At 35.3% G+C, this 26,359-nt stretch overlaps 1 protein-coding gene across 15 annotated transcripts in view; it reads left to right on the forward strand.

Moving 5' to 3' along the window:
- KCNT2 (potassium sodium-activated channel subfamily T member 2) overlaps positions 1-26,359 on the forward strand; it is a 425,289-nt gene that overhangs the window by 190,959 nt on the left and 207,971 nt on the right. For 14 of the 15 annotated variants that reach the window (XR_014326811.1, XM_082857000.1, XM_082857001.1 and 11 more), the window contains 2 exons: positions 310-393; positions 3,185-3,279. Coding sequence is in view for 14 of the 15 variants with exons in the window: in XM_082857000.1 (XP_082713126.1) it covers positions 310-393; positions 3,185-3,279 (179 nt within the window). In the remaining variant the exon portion in view is untranslated. Of the gene's footprint in view, positions 1-309; positions 394-3,184; positions 3,280-17,205; positions 17,283-26,359 lie in introns of those variants that run through there. The other variant, XM_082856996.1, reaches the window with a different exon arrangement.

A 26,359-nucleotide genomic window follows, 5' to 3' on the forward strand; every position in this document is an offset into this window, starting at 1 on the left:
TAAACTGTCACACTGAAAGATTTAGTGATCTAATTAGCACATTATAGCTGACATCCAGTGAGGGCTGATTATTTTCATTCTGCTTCTACAATAATTTTCCAAAGAATTTTTCCTTAAGTAAGACTTAGAGAATGAATGAAAAGATCCTGTCTGCTCCTTGCATTTCAATAGTCATATGAGTTTAAAGTATTTGCCACATGTTTTAGATCATTCTATTGTTTTTAATAACTTATTTCTGTTCCACATTTCTTCTCAATCATATCGATTTCTTGCTTTGAGATAAAAGTTTAGTTTTGATTTGTTTTCCAGATATTCTGGCCTTCCTTAAGAAATCTATTTGTCCCAGTCTTTCTAAACTGTTGGCTTGCCAAACATGCCTTGGAAAATATGATTGTAAGTATAAAAGACAAGAGTAAAGACAAAAATATTTTTCAACACTCCATTATTTCTTACCTCATTAAAGTGATGTGTTGCATAAATGTCTAAGCTAATAGATCCCAAATCTGCTTATACCCTAATGAGAATGAAAAGTCATAAAATGCCCATATTGCCAAGTCCCTTCCTTCATAAGGCCCTATGAGCTGGTAAACAAAAATAGTTCAGATATTCCAAATATCACCAAACCAAAGCTAACTGCTGTTCGGACTGGTCCAACTAGTTAGCCAATTTCCTGAAGACAAACAGCCTTCCCTTCTAAGGCAATCTCTTGATGTATAACGGGACCCCTGGTTTTAAGGCTTCAGGAGGTAACATTGTTAAACTGTTCTTAACTGTAGGTAGTCTCACAGTCCATAAAAATCTATAGGCTTTTGTAAGACCCTATATTGCAGCCAGAAGGCCCTCATGTAAAGTCACCTTTTTAGGCTGGGTTGGGTTGGGAGTAGGATATTAGGAGGGAGAAGGGGAAGCAGGAAAGAAGAGATGTGCCACAGTTGCATTTTGCCCAAGGCTGACCCTGTTCGGAAGGACTGATTTATAACTATGACCAAAATCTCTTTGCTATAATAGACTTGGACACTTATGAGTGAGCTTGCTGCTTGGTCATTTATTCTACAGGTGTTAATAGGAGTCCACTCTATGTTAAGTGCTCTGATAAGATAAGCAAATGATTCAACTTCTTTGCTAATGTCTTCATCTTCACAAGAGAATAAAAGTACCTACATACAGGCTTGCTGTGAGAATTAAATGAAATTATATATACATGCATATATATGTATGTGTAAAATCTTGTATCTGGCATAAACATAGTAAGGGCTCAATATTATTAATTTTATCACACAGAAATTAAATTTGTTTGGAGGCAAACTTGCTTTTCTCTTAAATAGCTTTTTTTTTTAACATCTTTATTGGAGTATAATTGCTTTACAATGTAAATAGCTTTTTAACAGAAATTATGACACAAGTTGTGGCCAAAAGGACTATCTGGATAACATTTGAATATTCACAACCAGATGAATATTTCTAAACATCTGTGTTAAGTAACCACTGGAGCCTCATGAAAGTTCATGACTAAGAAGGGGAGACTGTAGCCTGTGGATGGTTTGTGGAAACATCAGTCTGTCTTAACTGTCCAAAAAAATACTATTTCACTAAATATAGATTGCCTAAATTCCTAATGAAAAAAAAAATACTCCAGGAAAAAAAAAATAAACGTCTTTGCTAATTTGCATTTATTAGCTGTTGGAAAAAGTAACCTAACCAAGAGAGGAATTATTAGTCAATCGTTGAGAGTAGAAGTAGTGCTTGCATTGTTAATTTAGGATTCATTTTCCATCATAGCTCTATATTTTACTTCTCCTCTTCCTGGTTGCTAAATTTTAATTTATTTTTCTGTTCATTAACACCTCTGTTAGAAGAAAGTAAGAGATGCGAGGTGAAATTCTAGTCAACCTAGTTTGTTTTTGTTACAGTTTTGGTTAAATGTGTGGTAGAGAAAGATAAACTATGGCTCATTGAGACTTTGCTTGTATTGATGAAGTTATTTATCTCACGCAGTCCTGATATGCAGACTATTAAAATGTTACTATAAAAAATTTATACAACAGGAAACCATAAAATAAAACATTATGCAAAACTACAAACCTTCCACACAGACTAAGCACTAGTAATAACTTATATTCTTCTAATATTTTCTATGAAAACACACACACACAAAATAGTATGTTTAATTTTATAATTTAAATTTTTTGTCATATAATAGTATGTGGTGGACAGGTTCCTATGTCATTAAATATTCCTGTTCAAACCATTTTTAATGGATGCATCTAAATCGGCTATCTAGTTTTGATCAATTTATTTAACCATTTTTCTATTGCATTTTTAGTTACTTTAATAGTAATGGACATTCATTATTTCATGTAATAAATATTATAATTTTGTAATAAAGATGAACATACATAAGTATTCGATTTCCATCTCATAATTTTCATGTGGTTAGCTTTTAGAAATTATGTTATGGGGTAAATACTAATTAAATGAATGAATCCATGAAGTAGAAAGGGCATACTTTTGTGAATTTTGACTTGTATTACCAAATTACTTTCAAGAAATTTATAACAAATTACATGAGCAGTATTATATATGAGTGCTTGTTTTTTGCATATTAAATAACAGTGGGTATTATTATTTTCAATGTTTTTCAATTGGAAAATAAAATTATATCTTGAATTCACATTTCTCTTAATATGAATGAAATTAATCTAAAAATGTTCATTGGCTATATAATTTTTTATTTTTATGATAAATCACCTGGCATAATTCATGTTATTTTTCCTGATTCAGAGAATGAGATATGGTTGTAGTTTGATCCAGCTATTACTTTCCCCTTAATTGAACATATTATTTTCTGATCTTTTAAAATTAGAATTTTCCACGAGAGAGCATACTCACCGTGGAGGGCTTTTGGGGAGTCAGTGTAACAACTCTACAGATGTTTGTAAGGCGAGTAAACTAAAATTTGGTGCTTTGGTGGTCTCCCATAGTATTATCTTGGTAATATGAATGTTACAGTAAGGTTATATAGACCAAGGCAAAAACGAAAATATGCTGCTATATCCATTTAAAGTATATGTGTTGAGTATGCACAAGATAGTTGAAATGTAATACATAGTAATAAATGTAACAAAACTCATGAATATGTAGTATCTATCAAAATTTAAAATATGCGTGTTCTGTATTATTTCAGAATGATCTACACAGAGCCATTCAGCGTACACAGTCTGCAATGTTTAATCAAGTTTTGATTTTAATATCTACATTACTATGCCTTATCTTCACCTGGTAAGATCATACATATCAGCATTTTTATTATGTTTTGTTTTAATTATAGTTCTACAAAAACATATAATAAACCACTTTAAGTAAGATTTGGCTACAGTAAATGAATAGATAAATATTCACTATAAAAAGTAATGGTGACCTATAGAAATAGAAGTAAAATCCTTACTTCAGTCTTAAGGAAAAAAACAAGAAAGCACGTCAACCATTTGGTATTGATATTTACTGCAGCTCTGAGGTTTTCCTAAATGCTGTAAACAACCAGATCACAAGAATTTGTACTGCAGGCCACAGTTGTCAAACAATAATTTTTCCTTCAAACTACTGGCATGGGGGTGCCCTCATCTTTCCATAATCTTCAAAGCAGAACTGCTGTTGAGAACACTGTCCCTGCCCGTCCCTGTCTGCCTGCCCCTCCTCCCCCGATGTTCTCTCAGGCATCCAGGCAGAAAGCGAGGGCAGACAGGACAGTGGGAGGCAACTGGTACATTGCTTTATTATAGAAAACAGTTTTTTTTTTTTTATGAACTAGTTTTTTATTTTTTTTAAACATCTTTATTGGAGTATAATTGCTTTACAATGGTGTGTTAGTTTCTGCTGTATAACAAAGTGAATCAGCTATACATATACATATGTTCCCATATCTCCTCCCTCTCCCGTCTCCCTCCCACCCTCCCTATCCTACCATTGTAGGTGGTCACAAAGCACCGAGCTGATCTCCCTGTGCCATGCAGCTGCTTCCCACTAGCTAGCTATTTTACATTTGGTAGTGTATATATGTCCATGCCACTCTCTCACTTTGTCACAGCTTACCCTTCGCCCTCCCCGTGTCCTCAAGTCCATTCTCTACATCTGCGTCTTTATTCCTGTCCTGCCCCTGGGTTCTTCATAACCATTTTTTTTTTTTTAGATACCATATATATGTGTTAGCATACGGTATTTGTTTTTCTCTTTCTGACTTACTTCACTCTGTATGACAGACTCTAGATCCATCCATCTCACTACAAGTAACTCAATTTCGTTTCTTTTTATGGCTGAGTAATATTCCATTGTATATATGTGCCACATCTTCTTTATCCATTCCTCTGTCGATGAACACTTAGGTTGCTTCCATGTCCTGACTATTTTGTAAATAGAGCTGCAATGAACATTGTGGTACATGACTCTTTTGGAATTATGGTTTTCTCAGGGTATATGCCCAGTAGTGGGATTGCTGGGTCGTATGGTAGTTCTATTTTTAGTTTTTTAAGGAACCTCCATACTGTTCTCCATAGTGGCTGTATCAATTTACATTCCCACCAAGAGTGCAAGAGGGTTCCCTTTTCTCCACACCCTCTCCAGCGTTTATTGTTTGTAGATTTTTTGATGATGGCCATTCTGACTGGTGTGAGGTGATACCTCATTGTAGTTTTGATTTGCATTTGTCTAATGATTAGTGATGTTGAGCAGTATTTCTTCTTTTGGAATGAGAAATGATGCACTGCCCATATGGATTCATGCAGAGCCTTACTAGAGAAAAAAAAATGTGAAAATCAAAAAATGAGGTAGAATGATGTGTCTGTTTTTCAACTTAATTATGTGTATTTGTGCTCTGACCTGGATTTGACCTACTGAGAAAGAGAAAAAGCTAATTAGGAAGTACTACAATAGGAAGAATGCCTTCATCACTAGTACAATACTATTTTTAGATTAAAGTATAGCTATAGATATATGTATGTAAATGTAGTTGTAGGTACAGCAATATAACAACTATTACACCTAAGTAGTATGCAATTAATACCTCTTTTAAATGGATTTGAAATATGTTTTATTCCATACTTTTATATTTAAAAAGTAAACATTTTAGGATATTCCATGCCTTTAAACATAAAATACCCCTTTAAAATGGACATAATGCCATCTTATCATTTAATTTTTTTTTACTCTTCACAAATTGTTTTTATTATTTACCTAGTAAATATCTAACTGCATAAATTTGAAATACTAACAGTAATGCCTTCTCTTCTAATGTCACAAAAAGTTCTTAATTTTAAGATACATAATTTAGATAATTTAGGAATTTTCTCATTTTACTTAAGGAAAAGTATTATTTAAAATTAAAATTTTTATATACCTATGCACATGCTACTTTCTCAATTACTGGAAAATTACAAGAAGTAAAATGAATGAGTCTAAATAATATGGGAGTCTGTTAAAGTAAATTTGCTAAAGAGGTAATTGAAATTTTAATGCAAAAGTAAGGACAGATTATTTTTGTATGATAACACTTAGTCCAGTACTTTGGTTCTGGAGGCATCCTCATCACAGTGAACTACCCACAATAGGCTCTCTATTTGCTGTTACTTTCTGCCTATACATCTATTTCTTGAGTAATTTTTATTTTCAAAGGAAACAACTACACAAATTTTGCCACTTTCTTATGCCACAGTGCTGTGCTAGATAAAGGGTTTTCATGATCTATATGTAATTTCTATTATGCAGTTTATTTGTCACTTTAATCATTTGTGTTTCACTTTTTGTTTTATTTGCAATTATAGTTACTTTGTTGTTGTTGTGTGTATGTATGTTTAAACTTTAGACATTTGAGTGGTAGTTTTGACAGATACTATCTAATGTTAAAACTGTCACCAATACGTGGATATGAGTCTACCTTTTAACGTGCATTTATAATATAGAGTTAGTTTAGGTACATAAAATGTTATTGTTTTTAATCACACGTACTCAATACATTTACATTAATATGTTTTAAAATTATAATATCAAGGATGGAAAAACTGAAGTTTGATTTCTTTGTGTATTCTTCTCTAGCATTACAAGCGAAATGTCTTCATAAATCATGATCATCATAGTAAGGTAGAATAAGTCTTATTCAAATTCACCATTGATGGTTGGGTTACCTACAAGAAAAATATGAACAATGATACATTACTTATGCTGTATCATCAGGCTATTTTACCAAAGAGTTACACTACACATATTATAAAAGACAAATATACACAAAGATACAAGAACTTACACAAATAGAAACATCTAGGTAGTCTGTCCAAGATTGTTCCATCAGCTTAATACTGTTGGAGACAAAGTTTGCTTATATCTTGTTTTCAGCCATTCTCAAAACAGGGTTTCCATGGTTTAGTATGGCTGCTTTGCTCTTGCCATTACATCCTAACTCCATCCTTAGGAAAGAAGAATATAAGGCACAACCCAGAAATTGTGTGCATAACTTAGGCTAGATTTGGTCATATACCCACACAATAGCTGCAGGGGATCTGCAAAAAATGTAGTCTGTCGGGGCAACAAGTACCCAGTTGAATATTATACTATCAAGAAAAAGAAAAATGCGATGCTGTGGAACAATAAGCAGTCTCTGGCAATGATAAGTCATGAACGTTTACATGTACACTGTTTGTTTAAAACTCAAGGCTATACTAATTTGGAGGCCTTGGGCAAATTACTTATTTATCTAGCCTTGTTTTCCACATCATTAAATGAATACAATATTAATCACCCTATAAGATTTTTGTTGTTTGTGTTTTTTCAAATGAGGATTAAATTGGATATGTTTATAAAATGTCTTTCTAGCAGAGGGCATGGCATATGGTGTGAACACTCCAAAAATTTTAATTTCAGAAGTCCTCTTTATACAAGATGATTGAATTATCATGTGAACCTGCAAAAAGAGATTTACTCTAAAATGTTTAAGCATAGTAATTTGTTAATAATACTATGAAACTGAATCAGGATGCCTAAAAATGATTCTAGGCAGCAGACAGGGGACTACTACTTTTTTTTTCCTTCCAGTTTTATTGGGGAATAATTGACATACAGCATTATACAAATGTAAGGTGTATAGGATAATGATTTGCTTATATACATCATGAAATAATTGCCATGATAAGTTTAGTGACTATCTATCATCTCATATAAATATAAAATAAAAGAAAAAATTTCCTTGTGATGGGAACTCAGGATTTATTCTCTTAACAATTTTCATATATAACAGAGCAGTGTTATTTATATTGATATTAATCCTGATTTACATTACATCCGTGGTACTTATTTATCTTATAACTGGAAGTTTGTACCTTTTGACCGCCATCATCATCCTACAAAGATACTACATTATTATTGACTATATTCCCCATGCTGTACATTTCATTCCCATGACTCATTTATTTTGCAACTGTAAGTTTGTACCTCTTAATTCTCCTCATCTATTTCATACAGTCCCCAGATCCCCTCCCCTCTGGCAACCACCTGTTTGTTTTCATATATTTGTTTTGTTTAGATTCCACATATAAGTGAAATCATACATTATTTGTCTTTCTCTGTCGCACTTAACTTAATACCCTCTGGGTTCAGCCATGTTGCCACAAATGGCAAGATTTCATTCTTTTTTATGACTGAGTGATATTCCATTATATATATATGTATATATATGTATGTATATATATGTGTGTGTATATATGTACATATTTTTATATGTATATTTGTAAATATGTGTATATATTTGTATCTATGTGTGTATAATGGTATATATGTATATATACACACACATATATATATATATATTCCATTGTGGTGAAATTAGTCATAATTAATTGCTGTTAAGTTGTTTCATAGAGCAAGTCTATCATTGCTTTACCAAATCAGAACTTTTAATACATACATTAAATTTTAAGCCCCAAATGATTCAGGAACTAATATTTGATGAAATGGCTCTGTTGTTCATGGATCTCACAATTTTAATATTACCTGTTTGGAAAGCTGCTGTATGGTTTTAAAATGTATCTTGTCTTCAACATTATGAACATTAAAAAGGACTATCATTAAGCATTCGTCTATAAAAGACACCGTGCTCAGTGCCAAACTGAAATAAAAATGAGGCTACTGATCCCTTCCTGTAGGGAATGTGCTCAGAATTGCTTTTCCTGTCATTGTAATGGAATTGGACTAATCTTCCGACATGTCGGCTGTGTGCCCCTCCAGCTCAGTAGTGCACAGTTCCAAGACAGCTGGAAATTGTGATTCAGCCTGTGTCTCTGGAACAAAGCAGAGACAACTGGTCCATCTGGTAATTAAGTGCATGACTTTAGCTTAATTATCAGCATATTCTAACCAATAGTAAGTACTCTAATTTATAATGCATTTGGTGTTTCTAATTTTACACTAGTAGATTTTTTTTGCACCTACTTTGATTCAAATTTTTTATTTGAATATGTATTATGTATTTTCATATTATTTTGTAGACTTATAAAGCAAAGAGCTATATTAGGTTAGTGGATATTTTGTGTTTTAGTCCAATGTAAAAAAATTTATTTTACCTCCTCAGTCTTATTTAAGGAGAAAATGAACCTATTTATTTATTGTTTAAAATATGATCTAGTTAAACGTTATTAGCATGCTTAATTCAAAAGTACTTGGGATTTTCTTGTGCATCTTTGATTAATACTTATTGAATACTGGATGCTTAAGTTCTTGAACTCAATTTACTGAATTGACTCTTAAGGCAAAGAGCTACTTGGGAAGTGGACAGTGATAAGCTAAGTACTGTAGTTTGGAGAAAGTATTATAACATATGGTCTAGCAGTATAGCACCATCATGATATTTGATTACTAGTTTTGTTTGGTAACATTTGTTTTGCTTATATTACAAATGAACGACAGAAAGTGCATTTGTCTAAAGATCTGGCAACTGACTAACAGTCCCCAGGCTTGTTTCACACTAGAACAAATAGAAAACTATTTGTCCCAACTCAATTTTGCATACGTGAGCAGCCAAGTTTTAGGCAGTTAATTAACCAAGTAAGCTGAATTCAAATTGAGGAAAAGCAGAATATGGTTATTGAATATATATAAATAATAATTATGTAATTATTATTAATATAAAAATCTAAGAAACATGGTTTTGAATTAAAATTCTGCAACAAATAAGCAATTTTTGAAATACGACAATAATGTACAGTTATTTTCAAACATCAAATACTGAGAATAATGGCTAACATTTCAAGGGTTTCCTATGTGTTAGGCACTTTTCTGAGCACATGTATTAACTAATTTAACCTTTAACAGCTTATAAGATAAGTTCTATTGTCCTTATTTTATAGATGAAGAAACTTTGAGGCACAAAGTAGTTAAGGAATTTGCAAAAAAAGTAAAACAGCTAAGTATATCTATCTTAAATATCCACTTATCTACTGTAAGCTGTGCTAAAACTTCAGGAAAAAATAAAGGCATTACCTACAAATGAATAAGAATCAATCTGATATCCATGTTCTCATCTGAGTTAAAAGTTTCTAAAACACAGTTCACAAGTTTCCAAGAAAAATTGATTTAGAACCTAAACTTTAATAGAATTTAAGCCCTCATTGAATTATGAGGATAATGTAGTTATTTTCAGATATACAAGAACTTAGAAAGTATGCTACCTATGTAGTATTAAACATGTATTACAAAAATAAGAAGAAAAAAGGTAAAGGAAAAAAAAATACGTTATGAGAAGCAGTGGTATATGCAACAGCTACTCATTGGATCTGGCTCTGGGAAACCCCATCTCACACTTCATTTTATCAGAAGTGTAGTTGAAGATTTATCCAAGCAGAGGCAGAGACCTCATTTTTATTGTCCGTGGTGAAGACACCTAGCCAAGGGAGGTTTCCACTTAGAAGCTGGGGTAAAGGTGTGAGAGAAAGCCAGTTGTCATACTGCACTAACTGAGAATCAACGACTTCTGATGGTCTTTAGGAGAATAATAGTTCTGCAGGAAAGGCTCTGTGACATTGGTTTTATACCACTCAAGATGGTCAGTTATGTATGAAAGCCATCAACTGATAACCTCAAAAATGAATACACGTAGGGAGTGTGACACATGTGAGGTCTCCTTGAAAAAATTACCTTAGGACAAAATCTACAAAATTAAGAAATAAAATTAAGGAAAATAAAGAAGTCTTGATAAAAGATTTGAGGTAAGAGATAAATCAGTTTCCTTGTGGCAGCAGACATGAATGCTCTGTTCCCAAAGAGATCCTAAAATGTCATCATAATAGTAATTACAGTTAATACTTATTTAATGTTTACCTTCTTTGCCAGCCAATTTTTTTATTGCTTTATGTGTAATTTTGCACAACAACCTTCTATGGTAGGTATTATTCTCATTTTACAGAGAATAAATGTAACATTCTTTTAATGTTAAAAGAAACTGAGGCACAGAAAGGTTAGATGGAAAGATAAGCCTTAGTTTATCCAAAGTCTATGATTAGTAAGAAGCAGAGCTCAGATCTGGACCTAGGCAAATTGGTTGGTTCCAGAGCCCACATCCTTAACCTTTGTAATATTATTTGTATGAAGTTCTAGAAGTCATTAACCTAGATATATAAAAATTGTAATCAAACTAAAAACTCAAATAGAATTATGATAATTTGCTCATTTCTATTGTGAATTTTAAATTACTGTTTGAAGTAGGATAATAGTTTAATAAGACATTAAGATGACACTTTCTTCATTTGTAAAGATATTTTGGATTAACTATAGAAAAATATTTTAGCCATTACTTTCTCTTTTGTGTGAATGGTTACTTTAAATTTAGCAAGTTTCTAATCTTTATTTTTTTAGTTTTATCAACAACAAATATGATACATTTAGATAAAATTACCACATATATACATGATTAAAATCCGTTCAGATTATTTCCACTTACCTGTTCATCTGTCTTTCTATACTTCTATGTTTCTATAGAGATATAGATAAGAATATATCAAGTGATTCTATAAGGATATAGGATTTTTCTTTTAACTTTCTTATACTTTCTGCTATGGTTTAAATTTTCAAAATGAATATGTGTAAGTTTTTAAAACGAAAGTCACAAAAATTAAGGAATTTAAAAAGAGGCAAAAAAATTTAACACAAAATGCAAAATGTAAGGATCACATTCAATATGATTTGTATGATTAATTTCTTTACATTTGTAAAATGATTCTCATGTTAAGTTTTTTTTTTAATCTAAATTCCTCACCTTTCTCTCCTGCTTATCCTTTGAGTCTCGACTTTTAGATTGAAGCTCTTTTATGAAGTTTTCTTGAAGTTTATCTGAATTAATGGGAGATGCCCAAGCTTTATGTTTCTCAGTGATGGAAAAAATTATAAAATATATAATGCTTCTTTAATTATCAGTGTTTCCTGCCAAATTTTTATCATATATAACAAAGTTTCAATTTTACTTTCTTACCATTTTATGTCCAGTATCTCTTGTGGTTGGAAAATATAAGATGCTTAACAAATGTTTGCGATTGATAGAAAATAACATTCCGGGGTTAAAAATCCCAGGACAGTATCCTTATCAACTGAAGATACTTAAATATATTGTAAGCTAAGCATATTCAAACCATATATTCTGAGAATGTTCTTTTAAATGCCTTCTTTTCATATTTTGGTGTCAGGTGATGGAAAGAATCTTTATAATTGTAACCTTCTATGCCACTATGGTTTTATGAAGACATTCTAGTCCTGTTCACTTGTCAGAGAGATATAACTGGATAGTAAAACTTCTACAACTTTTTTAGTTAAAAAGAGATGCTCTCTGAAATAATTTTTATAAATTGCATACACATACCTCATAAATAGGAGCTTCCAGATAAATCAAATTTTGGCTGTTAATTTTGTCTCCATATAACTTCAGAATTTACATCTTGAGAATCTTTCTTTTAATGTTAAAATTTGAGAGAGAAGAACAATGTAATAAAATTACTGAAATTATCACCTCCTATGTGATACTAGAGAGCATTGGGATACATGTACTATCATGCTTTTCTCTTCCCATCATCTCTTAGGATTTTTGTTTGTTTGTTTTTTCTTCTACTTCTTTCCTTGATTTCTTTGGTTCCTGAAATCTCACTTTTGTTTCTCCCATCTGATCTAAATCCCAATCCTTTCCTGAAAAGTCTGTTTATCTATTATTGTGAAATAAAGAAAATGCATGTTTGTGCATCAGGGCATAGGGTGGGGTGTGGTCACTTTTCACGAACTACTAAATTGCAGTGTATGTTGACTTCAGATCTGTGGCCTGTGGTATCAGTTACTAACCTTTTTTTGTATAGACATGAAGACAATGACCAGCAGAGCGAGAACTTGCTTTTAACAATAGAAAAATGAGATTTATTATTACTTCAAAAGCAACAATTCTCTCTAGAAAATGTAAAATCCCAACATCTCAAATGATCTTAAATCCAATGGGAATCTTAGGTTTTAGGCAGACATGCTACAGGAAATGAAAATGATTATTTGGAACAATTTAATTGGTATTCATTCAGTAAATACCAAATTGCAAGTTGTGGGTTGATCTGAATGCTAATGTCTGAATTACAAGCACGAAATCAAAGTGTTAGATGCTTTCAGCACAGAATGCCATCGATAATTAAATTTTTCCAGTTAACTCTGCACAGCAATGGGATTCATAGGGAGTGTGTTGATATTTATTTATTTCTGCTGTGTGACTTTTTTTTCCCTCTGAAAACATTTTGTTGTACAAATTGACATTTACCAGGTGAAATTTGTGGTGAAAAAGTTTACAGTCTCAATATTTCCTTTCATTCAAATTAATGTTTTCCTTATAAACCTTGCCAAAGCTTAAAACGCTTGTATAACTCAATGTATAGATAACATATTAAAAGAAGCACATTTTAAAAAGCACTAATTACAAGTGATTAGAAATTAAGGTGCTTTTGTTATTATATTTATAACCTATTTAAGTAAGCAAATCAATTACGATTTTTCAGTCGTTTTAAAGAGGGTAGCATGAGAGTCTGTATTTTAAATCCTAAATAAATGTTGTTCACATTTTGTTTTAGAATTGTATAACACTAAAATTATTTTGCATGGATCTGTGTCAAAGACAGCACATAAGAATGTTTTGTAAAGAAGCAAAGCTCACAGTAGACTCTTAAATCCAGCACTCTTCATGAATCATTTCAAAAATAAACATTTTTCTAAAAGGCAAATAATAATAAGCTAACATTGAAACTTAAAAAATGTATTTAATTCATGTGAATGTAAATGAAGTATAAGTTTTCAGTGCCTATACTATTTTTCAGTATTGGTTTTTTAATGAAGCAGCCACATATTAACAAAACTCTATATATGTCATTTTAATAAGGTAGGTTGACCTCCTTGCAGGTTGGGGCTGAGATACTTGGTAAGTCTGATGCTGCATCTCTGTAGCTCCAACCATATGTGCACTGGGAGCTTTGTCTTGAACTGCTGCATAAGCCTTCCAAGTGCCCAGGGCCCTGTCTTCTAATTCTAGTTCTTATCATTGTTAAGAGCCCAGGTCCATCACTGCTGTGAATGGTGCAATTTGAGGCCATGACTCACCTGTACTGTCTTACCTGTATTCTCAAGCTGTGAGTGCATTCCCCTCAAGGTCAGGACAAGCCACATACTGATTTATGTTACCTACTGGCTCCTCCGTAAGAATGGTGTGTGAGACCTTGGCCAAAATAGAGAGCGTTACAACAATTAAGAAATGCTCCATTCTGGTTCAATCTGTGCTGAAACTTTTTCATTTTCTGTGTGCCTTTCGCTCAGGTTGGTCTTAAACACAGTTATTTTCCGTCACTTATTAAGAACTTTAATTTCTATCTTAATGACAGCTGTTGTCATACCAGAGTGACTACAGAGTTGCTTTTTTTTGGTGAGCTCTGAGGTGTGCTTGCTCTTTGGTATAATGGTAAAAATCATAAATTGGAGCAATACAATCCTGGGTTCATGTTATGCCTTTTCCATTGATTAATTTCATGACTATACCTTTAGATCATTTATTGTACACTTACAGATTTGTTAAGAGGGTAGATCTCATGTTAAGTGTTTTACTCCAATATTTAGAAGGGTTAAAAACAGAAATCCAACTGAGTAAATCTGAAGATCAAATTGGCTTTCTTCAACAGTTCATGAATCGGGCACCAGCCCATCTAGCAAATAGAAAGGAGCTCTGAAGAGCTATAGAAAAGGAAAGGTTTTCAAACGCAGAAAGAGGGTGGGGAAAGGAAGTTTATTAGCAAAGAGTAGATTGTTTCAGGCAAGATCACTTTCCCATGGGGGAAGGCAGGGGTCTATCCAGCAGATGACCTCACTAGTGCTGACCAGGTGATTCCAGACTGACTGGTTAAAGAGTACATTCTTGGGAGAGACTAAAATTGCAGTTAAGTTTTGGTTTGCTGATGTGGGGCTCAGCACAAGTGACTCCATTTGGAGCCCATGGTTTCCTTTTTTAACAGAAGTAACACAGTTTTGATGACAAATTGGACGTAAGGTGAGAGAGAAAGGAAAATTGAAGATGGCTTTGAGATTTACATTTTGGGAAACTGACTGAATGTCATGCCATATGTGAGGATAAGGAAATCTGGAAAGGAACATGAAGAGGAAGAAAAAGAGTCCATTCTAGTTGAGACACATTTTAGAAACCTAAGGTAAGGTGTCGAGTAGCCATGTGTCTGTAGGAGCTCAGAGTTTAGGAGAAGGGTGGGGACCAGGTGGTGAATTTGGTAACCGTCAACATATGGATCAGCATTAAAGGCAATGGATTAGAAAAGAGCACCTAGGTACCGAAAAAAAAAAAAAAAAAGAGCACCTAGAGAAGAACACAGTAGAAATTCTGATTAAAAACAAAGCAAAACAAAAACCTTAACAGAGTCGGAAGAGAGGATAAATGGCACAATTTACAAGGAGATGGGATCTTCATTTACCTCTGTATCCAAAAGAGGTGGCAGTTAAATATATAAAGTAAAAACTAGCGAAAATGCTAGGAGAACTTGATAAAAATATAATAGCAGCAGACGACTTTAATAAAGAATCATACTCAAGTGGATCCCAGAATACTTCTTATTTTTCACTTCTCCAAACATAGCCCTCTCTATACCATCCAACCAGATGGCTGCCTATTTCAAACCATAGTCAATGTCAGAGCTTTTATAGTACATTTTCATTATAATAAAAGCATTTCTTACCATCAAGCAACAAAGCCTATGCAAAATTCATACATCTTTTTAAAACACCATAAAATCTTTTTTTTTCTCTTTCAAAGTTCCTCCTCATTTTTTCATCTTGTCTTTCCCTTCTCATTAATTCCTTTTCAGTTACTGAACTCCTTAAATTGCTTAGACACTTTTGTGTTTCAACTGACTTTTAGCAGGGTCATGTATCATTGCTGTTCTTCTCACAATTTCCTGTTAGTAAATTCTCTAAATTATTTTATGTTATAAAATATATAATATTTTACATTTATATTTTATTTAAATAGATAGAAGGTATTATAATTTACCCTCTTTCTGTGCTTTTGAGTATTTTGATTCAGTGTTGAGAGCCTCATTTCAGCACTGTCTCCTTTCTCTAGACCCATTGCTTATTCTGGTGGTATCTCCTGCCCCAAGGTTATAATAACTTTCACCAACATTTTGCTATGCAAATGGTATACAGACTATTTCTGATTATCCCTAATAATTCAGGCTGATTCAGCTACTTAAAATTCTTTCTCATTCCTGTCTATTAGCCCACTGAATTATATTTATTATAGGCCCTTGTTCTACCTTTATATTTAAGTTTCTGGTATTTATTTTTAGGCTTCTCATTTGCTAGCAAATTGATTTTAGGATGTTCTAAATACCTCATTTGAATTTCATATGAGCTTCTTCCCTCTAGTGTGCCAGCTGGGAAGGTGAAAAACCACTTTCAATCCCCTGCTTTATAATTAGCTTTTATATTGACAATTGAAGCACAGTCTTCTTTTCTTCAAGTCAAATATCCCCCAAGTGCTTTAATTTTTCTCTACAGGACTTTTTTGGTTTGTTCGTTTGCCTTTCACTAAATCTTCTCTATTTTCTAATTATAAAGTCAAGCAAGACCCAGTGCTGAATAAACACAAAGATCAAGATCATTTATATAAAAACGTTTTGTAAAGTACATGTAAATGTAAAGTAGTAATTTTCATTGCCATAATTTAGGGGACAGATTTTTAGTTTAACAAAGAAATCGTTCTTCTTAGGCTTTATTTCTCACAGGGACATATGCAGCTCTCTGGAGGGGCTTTAGGTAAAAACAGAAATTCATTGGATTTGAAGGTTTCTTGGTTGTGTCACTTTTTTGCTGTGACTTCAGTTAAATTATAGCTTCTCTGAGGCTTGATTTATTCATTTGTCAAATGGAGACAGAAAAACACTGTATAATCTTCAACAAAAGTTGGAGGCAGTTTTCAAAACAGACATGAAATTGGGTCATTATAACAGAAGTAGAAGAAACAACAAATCAACATAGTAGGGATGAAGTATAAACCTGATATTAAGTTTTAAGACAGCTGAGGTGGGGAGAGAAATGAATTATACTGAGCTCTCATTATCAGAAAAAAGAAAGCACACACATCCCTCAATGTAATTAATGTCCTCTTTCCCTGTTTCCTGCAGAACTCAGGAACCTCATTCTGTAGGCAGAATGATACAGAGACAATATAGAAGGGTAGATGCACAATGTATATTATTTTTACAAAAATTTACATAATGGAAAGATAGCATTGGTTTTCTGCTTATTGGCTTAGTGTTCTACTAAGCCCCCATGACAGCCTTATGACACTCTGAGGTATGCATTATATCCCTAGTTTGCAGAGGAGACCAATAAGGGCAGAGGAAAGAGTTAAGGAGTTTTGGAAGTAAGTGGGGCTCCAGGAATGAGCTCAGATTTGTTTGATCATGACCTGTCATCTTTTCTATGCATATGAGGCCTTAACAGGTGTGTGAAAGCAATTCTTTCAGGAGACAATGTGTGGTGGTACAAATTATGGTGCTTGGCAGGGTTCAACTTTATTCTAGGAGATCAATTAGAACACGTAGAGAGTGGAAAGATCATTTGTACTTTCACCTAACTTTCTCCAACATAAATTTTTTTTTCCAGACGTTTGCTAAGAATTGGCAGAGAAAGTTATCAAGGCTTTTCTTGATTTCCACGACCTGGCTACTCTATCTGCCTAGGTGAGCTCATTGATGCCTATGGCTTCCAAAACCATCTGTAAGCGGACAGCTTCAGCAGCCCAAAACATTTTTAATTCTTCTCTGTTTCCAGGCAGTTTTCACCTATGTGTTCTCAATTAACCCACTGTTGATCCATCCCTTAAAAAAAGTAAAGTACCTGGAGTCATCTGGCCCGCTCCTTTTTTCTCAGGCAGAACATCCAATCTATCAGCAAGCCTACTGGCTTAAGGGCCAAGATCCCTCCAGGCACCATCCCCCTCTATCTGCACTGTCTCTACCCCTCAAACAGCCATTGTCTCTTGCTTGGATATCTGGTCTGTCTGCTGACACCCTTGCTTTCTTACAATCTATTTCCACAGAGCAGTAAGAATATTCTTACAAGTTTAAGAACCTCCATCTTCCCCCCCAATGCACTTGGATCAAAACACCAAAAATAATTATGGGGCTGTCCACGGTCTGGCCCATGCTTACCTCTTTGACCTCAACTTATATTGTATTTCCTCTGAACCACTGGGCTGCCACACGACTGGTTTCTTTCTGTTCCTTGATGATATTATGACGATTCCTGACTTGGGTTTTCTTTTCTTTCTTATTTTTAACATCTTTATTGTAGTATAATTGCCTTACAATGGTGTGTTAGTTTCTGCTGTATAACAAAGTAAATGAGCTATACGTATGCATATATCCCCATATTCTCTCCCTTTTGCGTCACCCTCCCACACTCCCTAACTCACCCCTCTAGCTGGACACAAAGCACCGAGCTGATATCCCTGTGCGATGCAGCTACGTCACACTAGCTAGCCATTTTACAGTTGTAGTGTATATATGTTCATGCCAAACTCTCACTTCATCCCAGCTTACCCTTCCCCCTCCGCATATCCTCAAGTCCATTCTCTGTGTCTGCATCTTTACTCCTCCCCTGCTCCTAGGTTCTTCAGAACCAATTTTTTTTGATTCCATATATATGTATTAGCATACGGTATTTGTTTTTCTCTTTCTGACTTACTTCACTCTGTATGACAGATTCTAGGTCCATCCACCTCAATACAAATAACTCAGTTTTGTTCCTTTTTATGGCTGAGTAATATTCCATTGTATGTATGTGCCACATCTTCTTTATCCATTCATCTGTTGATGGACACTTAGGTTGCTTCCATGTCCTGGCTATTGTACATAGAGCTGCAATGAACAATGTGGTACATGACTCTTTTTGAATTATGGTTTTCTCAGGGTATATGCCCAGTAGTGGGATTGTTGGGTCATATGGTAGTTCGATTTCTAGTTTTCTAAGGAACCTCTATACAGTTCTCCGTAGTGGCTGTATCAATTTACATTCCCAGCAACAGTGCAAGAGGGTTCACTTTTATCCACACCCTCTCCAGCATTTACTGTTTGTAAATTTTTTGATGATGGCCATTCTGACTGGTGTGAGGTAATACTTCATTGTAGTTTTGATTTGCATTTCTCTAATGATTAGTGATATTGAGCATCCTATCATGTGTTTGTTGGCAATCTGTATATCTTCTTTGGAGAAATGTCTATTTAGGTCTTCTGCCCATTTTTGGATTGGGCTGTTTGTTCTTTTGATATTGAGCTGCATGAGCTGCTTGTATATTTTGGAGATTAATCCTTTGTCAGTAGCTTCGTTTGCAAATATTTTCTCCCATTCTGAGGGTTGTCTTTTCATCTTGTTTATGGTTTCCTTTGCTGTGCAAAAGCTTTTAAGTTTCATTAGGTCCCATTTGTTTATTTTTGTTTTTATTTCTATTTCTCTAGGAGGTGGGTCAAAAAGGATCTTGCTGTGATTTATGTCAAAGAGTGTTCTGCCTATGTTTTCCTCTAAGAGTTTCATACTGTCTGGCCTTACATTTAGGTCTGTAATCCGTTTTGAGTTTATCTTTGTGTATGGTGTTAGGGAGTGTTCTAATTCCATTCTTTTACATGTACCTGTCCAGTTTTCCCAGCACCAGTTATTGAAGAGGCTGTCTTTTCTCCATTGTATATTCTTGCCTCCTTTATCAAAGATCAGGTGACCATAGAAAGCCAATGGGCTTTCTATCCTGTTCCATTGATCTATATTTCTGTTTTTGTGCCAGTACCATACTGTCTTGATTACTGTAGCTTTGTAGTACAGTCTGAAGTCAGGGAGCCTTATTCCTTGAGCTCCATTTTTCTTTCTCAAGATTGCTTTGGTTATTTGGGATCTTTTGTGTTTCCATACAAATTGTGAAATATTTTGTTCTAGTTCTGTAAAAAATACCATTGGTAGTTTGATAGGGATTGCATTGAATCTGTAGATGGCTTTGGATAGTATAGTCATTTTCACAATGTTGATTCTTCCAATCCAAGAACATGGTCTATCTCTCCATCTATTTGTATCATCTTTAATTTCTTTCATCAGTGTCTTATCATTTTCTGCATACAGTTCTTTTGTCTCCTTAAGTAGGTTTATTCTTAGGTATTTTATTCTTTTTGTTGAAGTGGTCAATGGGAGTGTTTCCTAAATTTCTCTTTCAGATTTTTAATCATTAGTGTGTAGGAATGCAAGAGATTTCTGTGCATTAATTTTGTATCCTGCTACTTTACCAAATTCATTGATTAGCTCTAGTAGTTTTCTGGTGGCATCTTTAGGATTGTCTATGATTAGTATCATGTTATCTGCAAACAGTGACAGTGTTACTTGTTTTCTGATTTGGATTCCTTTTATTTATTTTTCTTCTCTGATTTCTGTGGCTAAAACTTCCAAAACTATGTTGAATAATAGTGGTGAGAGTGGGCAACCTTGTCTTGTTCCTGATCTTAGTGGAAATGGTTTCAGTTTTTCACCATTGAGAATGATGTTGGCTTTGTCATATATGTGGGTTGAATGATGTGGGTTTGTCATATATGGCCCTTATTATGTTGAGGCAAATTCCCTCTGTGCCTACTTTCTGGAGGGTTTTTATCATAAATGTGTGTTGATTTTGTCGAAAGATTTTTCTGCATCTATTGAGATGATCATATGGTTTTTCTCCTTCAGTTTGTTAATATGGTTTATCACATTGATTGACTTGCATATATTGAAGAATCCTTGCATTCCTGGGGTAAACCCTACTTGATCATGGTGTATGAGACTTTTAATGTGCTGTTGCATTCTGTTTGCTGGTAATTTTTTGAGAATTTTTGCATCTATGTTCATCAGAGTTATTGGCCTGTAGTTTTCTTTTTTTGTGACCTCTTTGTCCGGTTTTGGTATCAGGGTGATGGTGGCCTTGTAGAATGAGTTTGGGAGTGTTCCTCCCTCTGCTATATTTTGCAAGAGTTTGAGAAGAATAGGTTTTAGCTCTTCTCTAAATGTTTGATAGAATTCGCCTGTGAAGCTATCTGGTCCTGGGCTTTTGTTTGTTGGAAGATTTTTAATCACAGTTTCAATTTCAGGGCTTGTGGTTGGTCTGTTTATATTTTCTATTTCTTCCTGGTTCAGTCTCAGAAGGTTATGTTTTTCTAAGAATTTGTCCATTTCTTCCAGGTTGTCCATTTTATTGGCATATTTCTGCTTGTAGTAATCTCTCATCATCCTTTGTATTTGTGCAGTGCCAGTAGTTACTCCTCCTTTTTCATTTCTAATTCTGTTGATTTGAGTTTTCTCCTTTTTCTTGCTGAGTCAGGCTAATGGTTTATCAATTTTGTTTATCTTCTCAAAGAAACAGGTTTTAGTTTTATTGATCTTTGCTATCATTTGCTTCATTTCTTTTTCATTTATTTCTTATCTGATCTTTATGATTTCTTTCCTTCTGCTAACTTTGGGGTTTTTTTGCTTTTCTTTTTCTAATTGCTTTAAATGTAACTTTAGTTTGTTCATTTGAGATGTTTCTTGTTTCTTGAGGTAGGATTGTATTGCTATAAACTTCCCTCTTAGAACTGCTTTTGCTGCATCCCATAGATTTGGGGTCATTGTGTTATCCTTGTTATTTGCTTGCAGGTATTTTTTGATTTCCTCTTTGATTTCTTCAGTGATCTCTTTGTTATTTAGTAGTGTATTGTTTAGTCTCCATGTGTTTGTATTTTTTACATATTTTTTCCTGTAATTGGTATCTAGTCTCATAGCATTGTGGTCAGAAAAGATACTTGATACAATTTCAATTTTCTTAAATTTACCAAGGCTTGATTTGTGACTTGCGAAATGATCTAGCCTGGGGAATGTTCCATGAGCACTTGAGAAGAAAGTGTATTCTGTTGTTTTTGGATGGAATGTCCTATAAATGTCAATTAAGTCCATCTTTTTTAATGTATCATTTAAAGCTTGTGTTTCCTTATTTATTTTCATTTTGGATGATCTGTCCATTGGTGAAAGTGGGGTGTTAAAGTCCCCTACTATGATTGTGTTACTGTCGATTTCCCCTTTTATGGCTGTTAGTATTTGCCTTATGTATCAAGGTGCTCCTATGTTGGGTGCATAAATATTTACAATTGTTATATCTTCTTCTTGGATCGATCCCTTGATCATTATGCAGTGTCCTTCTTTGTCTCTTGTAATAGTCGTTATTTTATTTTATTTATTTATTTATTTTTTGCGGTATTCGGGCCTCTCACTGTTATGGCCTCTCTCGTTGTGGAGCACAGGCTCCGGACGCGCAGGCTCAGTGGATATGGCTCACAGGCCCAGACTCTCCGCGGCATGTGGGATCTTCCCGGACCTGGGCACGAACCCGTGTCCCCTGCATCGGCAGGCAGACTCTCAACCACTGCGCCACCAGGGAAGCCCTAGTCGTTATTTTAAAGTCTATTTTGTCTGATATGAGAATTGCTACTGCAGCTTTCTTTTGATTTCCATTTGCTTGGAATATCTTTTTCCATCCCCTCACTTTCAGTCTGTATGTGTCCCTAGGTCTGAAATGGGTCTCTTGTAGACAGCATATATATGGGTCTTGTTTTTGTATCCATTCGGCCCATCTGTGTCTTTTGGTGGGAGCATTTAATTGATTTACATTTAAGGTAATTATCGATATGCATGTTCCTATTCCCATTTTCTTAATTGTTTTGGGGTTTGTTATTGTAGGTCTTTTCCTTCTCTTGTGTGTCCTGCCTACAGAAGTTCCTTTAGCATTTGTAAAGCTGGTTTGGTGGTGCTGAACTCTCTCAGCTTTTGCTTGTCTGTGAAGATTTTATTTTCTCAATCATATCTGAATGACATCCTTGCTGGGTAGAGTAATCTTGGTTGTAGGTTTTTCTCCTTCATCACTTTAAATATGTCCTGCCATTCCCTTCTGGCTTGCAGAGTTTCTGCTGAAAGATCAGCTGTTAACCTTATGGGGATTCCCTTTGTGTTAGTTGTTGTTTTTCCCTTGGTGCTTTTCATATGTTTTCTTTGTATTTAATTTTTGATAGTTGGATTAATATGTGTCTTGGCGTGCTTCTCCTTGCATTTATCCTGTATGGGACTCTCTGTGCTTCCTGGACTTGATTAACTATTTCCTTTCCCATATTAGGGAAGTTTTCAACTATAATCTCTTCAAATATTTTCTCAGTCCCTTTCCTTTTCTCTTCTTCTTCTGGGACCCGTATAATTCGAATGTTGGTGCATTTAATATTGTCCCAGAGGTCTCTGAGAGTGTCCTCAGTTCTTTTCATTCTTTTCTCTTTATTCTGCTCTGCAGTAGTTATTTCCACTATTTTATCTTCCAGGTCATGTATCCGTTCTTCTGCCTCAGCTATTTTGTTATTGATCCCTTCTAGAGTACTTTTAATTTCTTTTATTGTGTTGTTCATCATTGTTTGTTTGCTCTTTAGTTCTTCTAGGTCCTTGTTAAACATTTCTTTTATTTTCTCCATTCTATTTCCAAGATTTTGGATCACGTTTACTATCATTACCCTGAATTGTTTTTCAGGTAGACTGCCTATTTCTTCTTCATTTGTTAGGTCTGGTCGGTTTTTACCTTGCTCCTTCATCTGCTGTATATTTCTCTGTCTTCCCATTTTGCTTAACTTACTGTGTTTGGGGTCTCCTTTTTCAGGCTGCAGGTTCATAGTTCCCAGTGTTTTTTGGTGTCTGCCCCCAGTAGCTAAGGTTGGTTCAATGGGCTGCATAGGCTTTCTCGTGGAGGGTACTGGCGCCTGTGTTCTGGTGGATTAGGCTGGATCTTGTCTTTCTGGTGGGCAGGACAATGCTAGTGGTGTGTTTTGGGGTGTCTGTGAACTTTTTATGATTTTAGGCAGCCTCTCTAATAATGGGTGGGGTTGTGTTCCTGTCTTGCTAGTTGTTTGGCATAAGATGTCCAGCACTGTAGCCTCCTGGTCATTGAGTGGAACTGGGTCTTAGTGTTGACATGGAGATCTCTGGGAGAGCTCTCACCAATTGATATTACATGGAGCTGGGAGGTCTCTGTTGGACAAGTATCCTGAACTCAGCTCTTCCACCTCAGATGCTCATACCTGACACCTGGTCAGAGCACCAAGACCCTGTCAGCCACACGCCTCAGAAAAAAAGAGAAAAAGAATGAAATAAATAAAGAAAAAATATATAAAATAAAAATTTTAAATGAAATTATTAAAATAAATCATTTAAGAAAATTATTCATAATAAAAAAATAAAAAGGTAATGAAAGAAAGAAGAGAGCAACCAAACCAAAAAACAAATCCACCAGTGATAACAAGTGCTAAAAACTATACTAAAAACAAAATAAACAAAACAAAAAACAGATAGAACCCTAGGACCAATGGTAAAAGCAAAGCTATACAGTCAGATCACACAAAGAATAATGCACATACACACTCACAAAAAGAGAAAAAGGAAAAAATATATATATATTAAAAAAAATCAAAATACAAAGGAAGAGAGCAACCAAATCAATAAAGAAATCTACCAATGATAATAAAACTAAGATAAACATAAAACCAGAAACAGATTCAGAAAGCAAACCCCAAGTCTACAGTTGCTCCCAAAGTTTACCGCCTCATTTTTGGGATGATTTGTTGTCTATTCAGGTATTCCACAGATGCAGGGTACATGAAGTTGATTGTGGAGATTTAATCCACTGCTCCTGAGGCTGCTGGGAGAGATTTCCCTTTCTCTTCTTTGTTCACACAGCTCCTGGGGTTCAGCTTTGGATTTGGCCTGCCTCTGTGTGTAGGTCACCTGAGGGTGTCTGTTCTTAGCTCAGACAGGATGGGGTTAAAGGAGCAGCTGATTCGGGGGCTCTGGGTCACTCAGGCGGGGAGAAGGAGGGGTACGGATGCGGGGTGCAGGGCGAGCCTGCGGTGGCAGAGGCCAGTGTGACGTTGCACCAGCCTGAGGCGCACTGTGCGTTCTCCCAGGGAAGTTGTCCCTGGATCACGGGACCCTGGCAGTGGTGGGCCGCACAGGCTCCCGGGAAGGGAGGTGTGGATAGTGACCTGTGCTCACACACAGGCTCCTTGGTGGCGGCAGCAGCAGCCTTAGCGTCTCATGCCCGTCTCTGGGGTCCGCGCTGTTAGCCGCAGCTCGCAACCATCTCTGGAGCTCCTTTAAGCAGCACTCTTAATCCCCTCTCCTCGCGCACCAGGAAACAAAGAGGCAAGAAAAAGTCTCTTGCCTCTTCGGCAGGTCCAGACCTTTTCCTGGACTCCCTCCCAGCCAGCCGTGGCACACTAGCCCCTTCAGGCTGTGTTCACGCAGCCGACCCCAGTCCTCTTCCCGGGATCCCACCGAAGCCCTAGCCTCAGCTCCCAGCCCCCGCCCACCCCGGCGGGTGAGCAGACAAGCCTCTCGGGCTGGTGAGTGCCGGTCGGCCCCGATCCTCTGTGCAGGAATGTCTCTGCTTTGCCCTCCGCACCCCTGTTGCTGCGCTCTCCTCTGCGGATTCGAAGCTTCCCCCTCTGCCACCCACAGTCTCCGCCCCCGAAGGGGCTTCCTAGTGTGTGGAAACCTTTCCTCCTTCACAGCTCCCTCCCACTGGTGCAGGTCCCGTCCCTATTCTTTTTCCCTTGTTTTTTCTTTTCTCTTTTGCCCTACCCAGGTACGTGGGGAGTTTCTTGCCTTTTATGAAGTCTGAGGTCTTCTGCCAGTGTTCAGTAGACAGTTGTTTTGTAGGAGTTGTTCCACATATTGTTGTTGTTCCACATGTAGATGTATTTCTGATGTATTTGTGGGGAGGAAGGTGATCTCCATGTCTTACTTCTCCACCATCTTGAAGGTCCCTCCGGGTTTTCTTAACAGTGTTCTCTTTGCTTTGTATAATCTCCACTTAGCTTTTGTCGTCCTTAAGGTCTCAGCTCATATGTGAAAGCCTTAATGGAACCTTTCTTAACAACTCAGTCAAGGGTCCTGACAGCTCTGCTGTATCATCCACAAGCAGTGGTTCTGCAGTGCACTAGCCTTCTGTTATCTTAATCATCTGTCTTTATCAGAAATTAGACTTATTTTCTTTTTCTTATATAAAATAGGTTATGGAATGATACTGAGTTTGTACTGTAAGTCTGGGATAAAATACTTGATTGAGGATGTAAAATATAAAACTGATTTTAAGTTCAGTCATATCTAAAGATGCTAATACTAAAGATCACTTTATAGATTATTATTCCCTCTTATCCTAGCCCTATTTTACACTTTGACACAAGTACTAAAACATGTATCAAAATGTTTTATAGGTTTACATTTCAGATGGTTAAAGACAGAATGTAGTAAAAGGATTGATGTTACACGAGTCTTTTCCTCTTCGCCTTACCTACATGGAAGATATTGTACACAAATTTGTCACTCAGGAAAGACAACATAGCTTAGTCAAATTTCATCTTATTTGGGACATTCACCCTAGTTAATTAGTAACTAAATAAATCATTAGTCATTTTGGTACAGGAAGGATTTAGAACCTACAACTTAAATTAACAAATTGCTTTGAGGCAATTGGTTTCCTTTCTAATTATTCTCTCAAACAAAAACATGTCTAATTTCACAGTTTTATTAAAGAAAGCTTGTGTTATTTAATCTCTACACAGTTGTGGGTAGGGGAAAAGAAACTTTGTTATATTCCTGGTGTTCCCTCTTAAGAGTATAGATAGCCTTGGTCAAGTGTTGGACTCTTTTCTCCCTGAGATGCTGCCTTCGAAGAGAAAGGAGTTGG

This window comes from Leucopleurus acutus (genome assembly GCF_964270905.1).
Source record: "Leucopleurus acutus genome assembly, chromosome: 2".
NCBI classification, from domain to species: domain Eukaryota; kingdom Metazoa; phylum Chordata; class Mammalia; order Artiodactyla; family Delphinidae; genus Leucopleurus; species Leucopleurus acutus.